This window comes from Poromitra crassiceps, assembly GCF_964638095.1.
Source record: "Poromitra crassiceps genome assembly, chromosome: 17".
NCBI classification, from domain to species: domain Eukaryota; kingdom Metazoa; phylum Chordata; class Actinopteri; order Beryciformes; family Melamphaidae; genus Poromitra; species Poromitra crassiceps.
The window spans coordinates 30,548,553-30,562,137 of record NC_139635.1 but is presented as its reverse complement, the minus strand read 5'-3'; the positions used below and the strand labels follow the sequence as shown (position 1 = coordinate 30,562,137).

Sequence of the window (13,585 nt, the reverse complement as noted above, 5' to 3'; positions counted from 1 at the left end):
AAATCACCTTACGAAAGTGTGATGATACATATCATGGGGTAGAAAAATAAATTGACATTAGCTCAATTTTATTCTGCTGTAGTGACATTAGCAAAATTCTATTCTGCTGTAGTTCTGCTTGTACAAATAGGCATTTTTAACTTGTTTACATTCTACAGTAGCAAGTCAATGACATTACAGAAATAAAGATAATTCTGCAGTCAGAATTGTTGTCAATTGAACTTTTATATATTACATCTTATCGTGGTTGTATCAAATCGTGAACCCCATATCGCATATAGAATCGTATTGTGAAATAAACATATCATCCCATCCCTCTAAACATTACATGTATATAAACAGGTAAAATAGCAAACAATATGTACACTCTATGTTAACAATACTAACCTCTTACAGTGACCTTTGACTTAGAAAGCTCAGTTCCCAGGTCACAGATGTACTCTCCAGCGTCTTCCTTGGTGACATCCTTGATGATCAAGCCCAAGGACTTGCCTGTGTGAAGCAGCTCATACTTTGGTCCGGCCTTCAGCACTTTAGCCTCTTTTTTCCACGTGGGGGAAACTCTGGGCTTGGACGCCTCACATGCCAGAGTTATCATGCCCTTTTCCTCTCCAACAACATCATCTAGAGACTTGAGGAACACCGCACGCTTCTCTGGAGAGCAATTGAGAAAGGTATACATGATTTTAAGAATATATTAAGTTTGCCTTTCCTCACTTGACTTGCTTAAGCCATGATCACAGCTCTTACCTTTCACTTTCAGGGTGACAGACTCTGTCACCTTGCGGACTTTAAGGGTGATAGTGCCCCCATCCTGAGGGGCCAAGTTCTTAAGCGTGAGCTTGTGAAGTTTTCCCTCGTGAGTGATGGTGTTGACCTCATTGGTGAAGAGCACCTTGTCATTCAGCAGCCACTGTACCTCTTCATCTGGATAGTTAATCTCACAGGTGAACACTGCATCGCTGTCTTCATCAACCTCTGTGTCTGCCAAGTGCGTGGTGATCTTAATTTCACGCACTGGACAGACAAAACAGGGATTTTAGTTTAATGAGTGATAACTCCAAATAAAATGCTTGGTGAATACATTTTCAATCCAAAATAATATTCTAATGCAACAAATGATTCGCACACGGTACCTTCAACAGTAAGTGTTCCTTTGGTCTCAGCAGGTCCAGACTGACAGCGGTACTCTCCACTATCTTCTCCGGTCAACTTGTGAATGGTGAGTTGAGCCCGTGAAGCATCTTGCTTAATGTTATACTTGTCTGATGTTGCCAGAGGTGCTTCACCTTTGAACCAACTAACCTCTTTGAGCGGGCCAGAGAATTTGCAGCTGAGTAAAACTGAGCTTTTCTCCTTGGCCTTCACGTCTTTGATGGGTTCTGCAACCTCAAGTGGACGCTCTAAACAGGAGGAACAACAGTATGTGATTAGATTTGACTGAATAACATTAAGTCAACTAGACCTGTTTTGCAGCATATAATTTACAGTAGTAAAAGTACTGTATACAATTGGTTTGTACCTAAAGTCACATTTTTACCTTTGACTGTGAGTTGGGCCATACATTTGCTCTTGCCAGCATTAAACTGCACAGGTCCTGTCATGGAGGCTTTGGTCTTTTTGAAGGTGAGGCGGTGCATAGTGCCTTCTTTCTCCATCTCAACATCAGCGCTCTCCTGCACAGCGGCTCCATTCAGTGTCCATAGAGGAGGCTTCACCAATTCCATACTGATTTCAACTTCGAAGACAGCAGCAAAGGGCTCTGTGACTTCCACTGCACTCAGCTCCCGCACAATGCTGATTGACTGTTCTGGAGGGGCCGTGAAAAGAGAGTAGTCTGGTTTGAAGATGTAGTCGATGTGACGTCAGAAAGCTAAATACATTGATGTTTTATAGAAGTTAACAGTATCTAGTTGAAATTATCAAAAGCTTTACTATTATTCTAGTAGTATAGAGGATGACAGTATTCCCCCCAGTTCCCCTCAAACCCAAACAGGTGCCCCGACCGACCAGAGGAGGCGCTAGTACAGCAACCAGGACTCATACCCCACCGGCTTCCCACCCGCAGACACTAATTGATGCCAATTGTGTCTGTAGGAATGTCTGACCAAGCCGGAAGTAGCGCTGCTGTGAATTGAATCTGAGTCTCTGCGTTGGTAGGTAAGTGCTTTTACAGTACCTCTACACTACCCAGACACGCACTTTTACTATTATTAATAACATTATCTCTAACCAATACAAGAATCCCTTAGTAATTAGTAATATAACATCACAGAAATGTGTTTTACTTAAATAAACTAAGCAAAAATAGCATAGTATATACAAATTTAACTCAAGTAGATAAAGTGAAGATAATGTGGTAAAGGATAATGTGAATGCTCTGGAAATTCTGTATTTCTTTGGCCCATTCTGTATCATTATTGAGCCATGCGCAATTTTAACATTACGATGACACTGCAGTGGTGCTACAGTAAAGTTATGCTAATTTAGTTGTTGCTTGACTAATAATAATTATTATTATTATGATTGTTGTTGTCGTCATTTATTTGCTTGGATTGGCATGTTACAAAATGGGCAAAAAAAACTACAAATCAGCATGGTAGTCGCATACTTCTCCTTTATCACATACAGTACTTGACCATTCTGACTGACTGACAGACAGACAGACAGACCGACACAGACAGACAGACAGACAGACAGACAGACAGACAGACAGACAGACAGACAACTTATTGAATAGCAGTCTAATGGCATTGTTGATGGCAAATGTATTTATATAGTCATATAGATGCCTTATAATTGACCATATAAATACAAGTTAGCTAAACCTGACACCTCGGTTTACAATAAACCTTTGGAATCTTACACCCTGTTACCTTCCACAAGCAGTTTACAGGACGTCTTGTCATCAGTGGCGTCACAGGTGTATGTGTCTTCGTCCCCTTCGGCCACATCGTTGATGATGAGTTTTCGGTACACATCTTCACTCTTGATCTCGTACTTCGTGCTGGGCTTGATCTCCATCTTGTTCTTGTACCACCTGACCTTCGCACTGGCACGTGACACTTGGCATTCAAGATGACCACGATGCTTATACATGGCTATCTTATCCCTGAGCCTCTTCACAAACTTCACAGGCAGCTCTACAGCAACAACAACAGCTTATCAGTACAAACCATTATGTATGTCACAAAGATGCTATTAATGCCAAGGCCTTGCCAAAGCCCTTGCCTAAGTGCCCTATAGAAAAGAGAAAGCTCAGAACTAAATCATGCTACTGTATAGCCATAGCAAATGGGCCTAAAAACCAGTGAAAACTAGCACATTTGATGCACCATTCTAACAGATTGTCTGCAAAAGCAGGTAGCAGGCATGTTGTAGGAATTACTGTATTTATTAGCTATAATCAGTATTTAAGTTTGAGTGTGTAACTCTTACATATAAATGAACGTCTGTTACATTCAGGCATTGCCAAATTAGTTCCCACAATGCTGATTCAGCCTATCACCGCCAGATAGGGTTAGTCCTACCACAGGCCACTAAACTTAACCCAGTCTTACCGAACTAGAACTAACCCTCCTCTCCAAGCTGATGATTGCTCGAAACCAATGCAGTGTCCCCACAATGGGATCCTTATACAGTATCAGTGGCTCCCTCTGCCTTCTCAAAGGAAATAGGAGTGGTTTCTCGTTCAATACCAGTTTCTAAAATGTTTGAGGCTCTAAACAGCTACACTGTTGTTGTTTATTAGTACTTATTACTGAATTGTCGATTGAAAAAACATCCCACTTTGAGGATGAGAGCCCACCAATCTATTTCTTTAACTTCATGGAGAATAAACAAAGAAAAGCTTATTTAAGTGCTTGTGCTTATTCTTGACAGAATAATCCTGAGCCTTTTTCCATCCAATTACGGTAAGTTAATTCCCGTCTAAAAGGAGACATGAACAACAACCATGCTGCAGCAAAGCCTCAAATGAACCCAATTAGCAAAGAACGGACTACTCATGTGTTCTCTGTGGACGTCGATACACAGGACCATAACAACAGTCAATCAATAAAGCAATGACAATACCCAGGAACAATCCCAAACATCAGCTAATGCTAAGAAATAAAAACAGAAAGAGTTGTTTTCCCTTTGCCATCAGGTCTTAATGAGCCATAGATGCCTGAACATACAGTATGATAATGTAAATGAAAGCTGCAACTAGATCTTCTGCCTCACATGACTGAAAAGTTGTCACAATGTTGCATATTTTTTATTTTTTATTGATTTAGCAAGAAACTACTCTCTATGCCGGTCTGACAGACATTACATACATGTACACAACATTTAACCTGGCTACTATTCCGAGTTAAATGTTGATTTAAGGTTATTTGAAATACTGTACCAGGATTTGGATTATCAGGTTGCATGCCACCAGAATCTGCACACAGCCTAATAATCAGTTTAGAGTAGTCTAATTCGTCCCAATTGTATTTTTTTAAGTGATTTCAGCTGTGCTAAGCACAACTTGGCAACTTTCTGACCACTTTAGTCATGATGATTACAGATAATCCATTTGCAACCTGCCTCTGAACATTGAACACACAACATAATGGTTAAGTAATCCATAGAATAATATATCAGTTATGTAATTTCAGCACACTGTGTTTTCATGATTGCTATCTCAAATATAAATGTGTTTGCTTGCTGTATCATACTTTAGTGGACAGACACTGATTTGTATAATGCACTATATAAAGCCACACAGGATGGTCAGGATTTGTTTACCTTTCACTTTTAGTTGTGCAGTTGAAGAGATTTTCTCAGATGTAAATTTAATCTCGCCCATATCTTCTGGTGTCACAGACTTAAACAGCAGCACATAGGTTCTGCCTAGGTTCAGAAATAGAGAACACAATGTTATTATAGACAGTCATCACTGATATATATATATATATATATATATATATATATATATATATATATATATATATATATATATATATATATATATATATATATATATATATATATATATATATATATATATATATATATATATATATATATACACACACACAAATATATACAAATGTATTATTTATTATTGATGTAATTTCTATAAGATTACATGAATGTATTTAGATGCCATCCATTTCTCAATTGTGGCCTCACCTTCTTGTCTCATCTTGATGTTGTCACTGACTTTGAGTTTGGTATTCCCTTTGGACCACTGGAAGTCCACCTCATCATGTGACAGCTCACAGACAAATGTAGCACTTTCTTTCTCCGTCACTTCCACATCCTCCAGCTTCTTAACAAACTTAATCTCTCTGGCTGTGGGGGAAATATTCTTAAGCATCACGCATGATGTTTCTATTGTGAATATTGTATGTGAAACATTGGAAATCGGCAGACTAGTGTACCAAAATTAACAGCACCAACTGATTTAAGTTTTCCTACATGGCATGATCAATAATCTAGAATTACCAAGAATGGTGAGCTTGGCTGAGGTGTTATCATCAGCAGTATGACAGATGTAGGTGCCCTGATCTTCAGGTGTACATTTGTTGATGATCAGAGTGCGCTTTCGGCCCAGGGAGTGGATGCCAACATTCTTTGTTGGTTTCAGCTCTATGTCACCCTGCCGGAAAATAAATGTCTTTCAGAGGTGACATATGGACTGTATGCCTTGTTCTTAGCACATTATAGCCAGTGGCTATGTTATTCTGTCACTATGCAGTGTATATTATGTATATTATGACACTACTTATGAATTCTCACCTTGAACCACTTAACGTCTGCGTTGGTTCGGGACACTTCACATTCAAAAGTGACCTTCTCTTTCTCTGGGACACTCACATCCAGGATAGGCTTAGCGATCATAGCAGCAGGTTCTGTAAAAGCAATTCACATTCATCAACAACAACAAAATCACAAACACAAGCTACAGCAAGGCAGTAACCTCCGTTTAAAGGATCATTGCTGAACGAAAAGCATACCTGTGACAATTAGTTTGCCAGAAGTATGGACACCCTCTGCTTGGAACGCAATTGTTCCCGCATCCTCCATCTTGAGTTGGGACAGCGTAAGGGCATGCTTCTTTCCAAGAACTGTGACGCGGCAGTTGGTCCCTGTCCTCATCTTGGCCCCGTCCCTGGTCCAGGAGCCTTCCACATCAGCCTGGCTCACTTCTACCTCAAGAGTTACTGTCTCCGTCTCGTGAGCCTTGGTGTCTGTCAGGCCCTTTACGACCTCTATCTTCATCACTGAAGGGAGGAGGGAAGGTTTGAGTGTTAGCTTGCATGCATGACTAAACTTATAAATCCGCCTGTGAACCCAAACAGGTGCACATTACTGGACAATTAAATTATCTTTCTCGTGCTAACATATGTGCTTGAATATTGTACACTTGCAATGCAAACTTGAAAATTGGGCTCAGTCTTACTCTCCACAGTGAGCTTGGCCTGGGTCTTGTCATCCAGAGTTTCACAGGAGTAGAAGCCACGGTCAGCGTATGTCACACTCTTGAAGACCAGACTCTGCTTGGCTCCATCGACCCGAATCTCCATGTTTCCTGTGGGCTGCAGCACTACACTGTTCTTCATCCACCTGACTTCAGCTGATGGCCTACTGAGCTCCACCTCCAGCTTCACTTGACTCTGCTCCTCCACCGTCAGGTTTTCTAGCTTCTTCTTAAACATCACGGGCATCTCTGATGGAGACACAAAGGATGTTTCAGAAAGAGAATTAAATTAAATTGCAATACGCGTTTACAGAAGCTTTTTTTTTTTTTTTTCAAATTAAAAGCGTGTTCTTACGTTGCACTTGCAGAGTAGCTTTGCAGCCTTTGCCTTCTGCATCAACGCTGATCTCCCCAGCATCCTCCTGGGTAACAGAGGTGATGGTGAGTGAGTGGCTGTTGCCACCATGCTCAATCTTATACTTGGGCCCAGCAGGGATGGGTATGTTGTTGCGGAACCATTTAACATTGACGTCTGCCGGGGTGACAGTGCACTTGAAAATGGCATCTTTTCCCTCCACGGCAGCCACATTGTTCAGTTTGGCAGTCAGCCTCACTAGTCTGGGTGCTGAAAGTAAAGAATAACATCGAATTCACTGGATTGATATAAAATAATAATGTGCCAATTTTAACACTGTGCATGTTTGATCGTTTCTTTTCTAAATTCCCTGTAGGGAGCATTCAGAAGGGCTTCTCATGCATTTCAAGTTTAATGAAATATATAGTTACCCTTTGAGGAGACTTTAGTAGAGGTCTTGTCATTTGTACATTCACAGCTGTATTCTCCCTCGTCTTCCTTCGTCATGCCAGTCACCGTAAGGACCCGCTTAGCGCCTTCTGTGCTAATACAGAACCTGCCACCAGGTTTGACCTCACGGCCATCACGGTGCCAAACAACATCCCCTGAGGCTTGGTTTAGTTCACACATCAGGCTAAGTGTGCCACCCAACTCCACGGCAACAGACTTCAAAGGCACCACAAACTTCAAAGGTAAATCTAAATGGAAAAATGGAATTTAGACATCAGAAAATGTTCTCGACACTAAAACATTCCTTTAAAATTCATAGAAAAATGGACTAACCTTTGACCTGAACTTTGAACTCCAGTTTGTCATCAGCAGTGTGACAAGAGTACGTTCCACTGTCTTTGGCTTCGCTGGATTTTACTATCAAAGTACGAGAGAGGCCGTCTTTTTTCATCTCATACTTGCTGCCCTCCTTGAGCTCCACGCCATCCCTACACCACTTCACACTCGCACTCTCTGTGGTCAGCTCAGTGGTCAAAATGATCTTCTCACTTGCTTGAACAATAAATGTATCCTGGACAGACTTCTTCTGGAACTTGGCAGCTGAATCTGAGAAGAAAGAAACATGTTTACAGTGCTTTGTGCACAGAAGTAGTCAAGTTAAAAAAAAAGACACACAAAATGATATTTTACCTGCCACCTGCAGCCTGAACACCAGCTTCTCTGTTCCAACCTCACAGATGTACTCCCCAGCATCTTTCTTCTCCACCTTTTCTATCACCAGCTGACGACTCTTGGCCTTTGACTCCATGTGGACTGCCTTGCTGGAAGTCAGCAGCTTGCCATCCTTGTACCACTTCACCTCTGTCTTGGCATCAGAAACCTCACAGCTCAGAGTGGCTTTCTGGGAGACAGTAGCTTTCACCTCCCTCTGCACCGACTCCTTGTTGGAGAAGGTAGCTGGGGCTTCTATTGAGAAGATGATGTATGCCAAGTGGCAGCAGAATAATATTCAATTAATTTCAGAATTATTTCTGAGCAGAATTCTGTACTTATATCTAATGCACATTTACATACAATCTAGCAAAGGCCAGGGCACCATATTTTTCCTACCTGCCACCTGCATCTTAAAGAGCAGCTTCTCAGTCCCAACCTCACAGATGTACTCTCCAGCATCCTTCTTCTCCACGCTGTCTATCACCAGCTGACGACTCTTGGCCTTTGACTCTGTATGAATCGTCCTGCTGGAGGTCAGCAGCTTGTTATCCTTGTACCACTTCACCTCAGTCTTCATATCAGAAACCTCACAGCTCAGAGTGGCTTTCTGGGAGACAGTAGCTTTCACCTCCTTCTGGACCGACTCCTTGTTGGAGAAGGCAGACTTGGCTTGGATTTCTGCAGAGGTAATAATGGAACTGTGTGATGGCAATGTAACCCCTTCATTTAGACACACTTCGTTATAGTTACAAGTAGCAAAACAATGCAGGCAAAAATATAACCAGGAGTACCAAGTACAACATCAAGCCATTCACACAGATCAACAAAGGAAGACAGATATAGATACAGTATAGCCAAGAGCAGCAAACAGCACTGGCCATGCAGCTATGTAACTAAAACAACTTTAATAAAATTACAAATAACAATGTATGCCGGCAACTAACATTCTCAAATTAAAAGAAAACATCTAAGCAAAACCAACTGTTTCACTTGAAATCTTCTGATAGACAGGCATACAGACTTGAACAAATTTTGCACAAATTATAGTCCTATGAGAAAGCGCATTCCAAGGGACGTCCCCCTACCTGTCACCTGTACTGTAAATGCCAATCTCTCAGTTCCAACCTCACAGATGTACTCTCCAGCATCCTTCTTCTCCACGCTGTCTATCACCAGCTGACGACTCTTGGCCTTTGACTCTGTATGAATCGTCCTGCTGGAGGTCAGCAGCTTGTTATCCTTGTACCACTTCACCTCTGTCTTCATATCAGAAACCTCACAGCTCAGAGTGGCTTTCTGGGACAGAGTAGCTTTCACCTCCCTCTGGACAGACTCTTTGTTGAAGAAAGCAGACCGGGCATCTGGAGGTGCACAATGGAGACGTGAAGAAGAATTCATTCAGAGTGAAAGACCGAAACACCGCACGAGACCTGACAAACAACGGATCCACAAGACACCAGAGCTGCCTTAGCAAATCACATACTACAAGAATGCCTCCCTACTGAAGCACAGTAGTGCACACAAACAAAGAAAGCCAACGAATTCAGATAATCTCAACATCAATTAACCAAGAAAACAAGTCAATGTTGTCCTATAAAAGCTTAAGCCGCAGAGCTTGGCAAAATAATATCCCATAACTGATCAAATTTAGACAAAGACCAGATGCAACCAATAATGCAGCTACACAGCACTTTTGATTGAACAGTCTAAGCAGCAAGACTACAGACACAAACAGGACATTCCACAAAGAAACCTGCAGATGGTGTTGAATATCATGCAGTCTGATCGTGGCATTAGACATACATACTGTATGTAGTGCATCCTCCATACCTTCCACCTGCATCTTAAAGACCAGCTTCTCTGTCCCAGCCTCACAGATGTACTCTCCAGCATCCTTCTTCTCCACGCTGTCTATCACCAGCTGACGACTCTTGGCCTTTGTCTCCATGTGAAGTGTTCTACTTGAAGTCAGCAGCTTGCCATCCTTGAGCCATTTCACCTCTGTCTTGGCTTCAGAAACCTCACAGCTCAGAGTGGCTTTCTGAGAGAGAGTAGCTTTCACCTCCTTCTGGACAGACTCCTTGTTGAAGAATGCAGAAATGGCTTTGGCATCTATGAAGGTAACCATGAAAGGGTGAGAAATCAAGCGCAGAGTGGATCCTTCAATGTCAGACAGACACGCTTGTGGACTAGGCAAGCATCATGGCAAAGATGCCAAATTCAGTCCATTATAAAGAGAAAAAAGAAAAACAAACAGAGGCTAGATAGACAATGAAGATTACGTTTTGTTAACTGAAGCATTTTCTTTTTTCAGAACACATTTTCTAAAATGTTTCACTCTGTTGGTTGCTTACAACTTCACATTTCATATCCTGTGGAAAATGCAACTTTATATTTGTTCATTTACATGTTACTAACAACATCTACAACATCTGCTACGCATCTCAATCAACAGGAAGTCAGTTAAGCCAGTTTCCACCTACCTGCCACCTGCATCTTAAAGAGCAGCTTCTCAGTCCCAACCTCACAGATGTACTCTCCAGCATCCTTCTTCTCCACGCTGTCTATCACCAGCTGACGACTCTTGGCCTTTGACTCTGTATGAATCGTCCTGCTGGAGGTCAGCAGTTTGTTATCCTTGTACCACTTCACCTCTGTCTTCATATCAGAAACCTCACAGCTCAGAGTGGCTTTCTGGGAGACAGTAGCTTTCACCTCCTTCTGGACCGACTCCTTGTTGGAGAAGGCAGACTGGGCCTCTGATGGGGGAAGTCATGGAGGGGAAAGTATCAGGTGTGATTCATTCAGAGCAAAACATCAAAAGAAGGATGAACAAGACTAAATGAACTGTGGAGTGGTGGACATTTATCGAGAATATATTCAGCCATGCAGAGATACCGTACCTATACAGGCACAGATCATTTTACTTGTTCTGGACAGACTTATTGCAGGAGAAACACTGAATTTCCAGTGCAACAACAATGAATGTGCACAGTGGTATCCTAAATGTTTTATCCAGAGCTATACACTCAAAGCACAAACAAGGCTAGGCAAACACAATAGCAAGGTGGATGACACAGAGCCCTGATCAAATCTACTATTGAACGGCAATAGTGCAAATGGGCAACTCAGGTGTCCACATAAGCCACAAACATAAACAATACTGTACAATTCTAAAACCAAATGAACCATTTAAAATGTTCCTTGTAATTTGACTTACGTTTACTATATTACAGTATATTACCAGAACAAAATTCCACCGTGTGACATGCTGCACTGGATGACTGAGACAGTGTGGACAAACACACTTCATTACTAACAAGCACCCAGTAGGTAAAGAGAATATAATGAGTCAAATTGACTCTCCCTTACCTGCCACCTGCATCTTAAAGAGCAGCTTCTCAGTCCCAACCTCACAGATGTACTCTCCAGTATCCTTCTTCTCCACGCTGTCTATCACCAGCTGACGACTCTTGGCCTTTGACTCTGTATGAATCGTCCTGCTGGAGGTGAGCAGCTTGTTATCCTTGTACCACTTCACCTCAGTCTTCATATCAGAAACCTCACAGCTCAGAGTGGCTTTCTGGGAGACAGTAGCTTTCACCTCCCTCTGGACTGACTCCTTGTTGGAGAAGGCAGACTGGGCCTCTGAGGTTAGAAGACAGTGAGAATCACAATATAAGGATAAAAAAAAAATCAACATTTAAACTATCACTATGTCAATTAATCTCAATAGGTCCTGCATCCAAAAATGGAATGTACAAAGATCGTCAAATGTGTAATCTAGCACCTTTATAGCCTCTCCAGCATCCGAAGCCAAACACAGGCATAATTATACCCATTTACAGTAGTTGATCAATTGATCAGACCTACCTGACACGAGTATCTTAAAGACCAGCTTCTCCCCTCCAGCTTCACACATATATTCTCCAGCATCGTTCCTCTCCACCTTTTCAATCACCAGCTGACGAGTGTTGCCTTTGGTCTCTGAGTAGATCATCTTGCTGGATATCAACAGTTTTCCATCTTTGTACCATTTCACCTCTGTCTTGCCATCAGAAACGTCACAACTGAGAGTGGCTTTCTGGGAGAGGGTAGCTTTAACCTCCTTCTGGACTGACTCCTTGTTGGAGAAGGCAGCTAGCGCTTTGGTTTCCGTGGGTTTCTTGGTTTCTGTTTCTGTGGGTTTCTTGGTTTCTGTTTCTGAAAAATGTAGGTTCATACATATCATAAGATCTGTGATGGACAAAAGTGAAGTACCATTCCATGATGTCACGCAAACGCATCATAGTCTTACCTTTTATCTTGACCTGGAATGTGACTTTGTCCGCTGCCGTCTCACAGGAGTAGTGTCCTTCGTCACTTTTCTTGGCACCCTTGATGACGAGTTTCCTTTGAGTCCCTTTAGAGATCATAGAAGTTCTTTGGTCCTCAGTGACCTCCACCTGATCTTTCTTCCACACGACGACCCCGCTGGCAGGAGACACCTCGCAGCTCAGCTCAAGGTCTCCTTTGAGGGACGATGTCATTCCCATGGTACCTCTGGCCTTGTTCAGAAACTTGGCAGGTTCATCTTGGAGAGAAAAAGATGGAAATTAAGTCCATGTTAAATTACTTGTTTAATACATTTTCTATGTACGGTAATAACAATGTAGAATTGCTTTTTATAACATATATATTTTATAGCTGTAGAATATGTTTTGTGAAGACCCCATGACGACTACTTGACTGATGGAATACACATTTGATTAAATAAATAAACTAGAGTCTAGTGCAGGTGAAATATTTGTGACTGAGAGAGATTTGTGTGATATTGCCTATTAATCACTTTGAAAATAGCTATAATTTAATTTTCTAAAGTTTGCTATCTATTCATGCATGGGAAGTGCATGACACGGGAGGGAAAGAGTCATACTGTCATACTGGAGTTGATTACATGATGACAGAGAGTTCTTTCCTCTTGTCTGATGGCTCATGAGCACCTGCTCGCAGCCATCAGAGCAGGTCATGTTCCTGTGTCACGTGGTGCCAGAGAGGCAGTCTGCGTTATGCAAGCTACAGATTGGGCACGAGGTGTGTTACACGCCCCATTCCCTTTGTCCAATCATGTCGCACTGCACATGAGGTGCACGTGATGTTTAGTAAAAAGTAAAATAACAATAGAGTACCAAAGTCACAACCTCTTCCATGTTGGGCATGGAACCAAAGAGATTTCATTCCCCATTCATTTTTTCATAGACATTTCATAAAATCTTTATAAAGAGTTATACTTGGTCAAACCAAGCGATTCAGCTATATTCTGAAGAGAGACCATCAAACATTTAATTTGGACCAAAAATAAAAAATATGCATAAAAGATAGATAGATAGATAGATAGATAAAGTAGATAGATAGATAGATAGATAGATAGATAGATAGATAGATAGATAGATAGATAGATAGATAGATAGATAGATAGATAGATAGATAGATAGATACTATCTACAGTACCTATCTATCTATCTATCTAGTAGATAGATTGATAGATAGATAGATAGATAGATAGATAGATGGATAGATAGATAAATAGATAGAGAGATAGATAGAGAGAGAGATAGATAGATAGATATAGGTAT

The 13,585-nt window shown here is 41.4% G+C and overlaps 1 protein-coding gene across 1 annotated transcript in view; it reads right to left on the bottom strand.

Moving 5' to 3' along the window:
• The window catches only part of obscnb (obscurin, cytoskeletal calmodulin and titin-interacting RhoGEF b), a gene marked incomplete at its 5' end in the record, with an annotated part of 85,995 nt that overhangs the window by 61,809 nt on the left and 10,601 nt on the right, over positions 1-13,585 (bottom strand). Inside the window, 22 exons of the mRNA XM_083653515.1 lie at positions 388-654; positions 751-1,017; positions 1,137-1,403; positions 1,541-1,810; positions 2,877-3,143; positions 4,774-4,878; positions 5,161-5,322; positions 5,476-5,629; positions 5,770-5,882; positions 5,988-6,254; positions 6,434-6,700; positions 6,807-7,076; positions 7,238-7,504; positions 7,590-7,862; positions 7,947-8,222; positions 8,367-8,648; positions 9,056-9,331; positions 9,801-10,082; positions 10,454-10,729; positions 11,343-11,618; positions 11,844-12,173; positions 12,268-12,543. Of these exons, the coding sequence (XP_083509641.1) occupies positions 388-654; positions 751-1,017; positions 1,137-1,403; positions 1,541-1,810; positions 2,877-3,143; positions 4,774-4,878; positions 5,161-5,322; positions 5,476-5,629; positions 5,770-5,882; positions 5,988-6,254; positions 6,434-6,700; positions 6,807-7,076; positions 7,238-7,504; positions 7,590-7,862; positions 7,947-8,222; positions 8,367-8,648; positions 9,056-9,331; positions 9,801-10,082; positions 10,454-10,729; positions 11,343-11,618; positions 11,844-12,173; positions 12,268-12,543 (5,490 nt within the window). The remainder of the gene's footprint in view (positions 1-387; positions 655-750; positions 1,018-1,136; positions 1,404-1,540; positions 1,811-2,876; positions 3,144-4,773; positions 4,879-5,160; positions 5,323-5,475; positions 5,630-5,769; positions 5,883-5,987; positions 6,255-6,433; positions 6,701-6,806; positions 7,077-7,237; positions 7,505-7,589; positions 7,863-7,946; positions 8,223-8,366; positions 8,649-9,055; positions 9,332-9,800; positions 10,083-10,453; positions 10,730-11,342; positions 11,619-11,843; positions 12,174-12,267; positions 12,544-13,585) is intronic.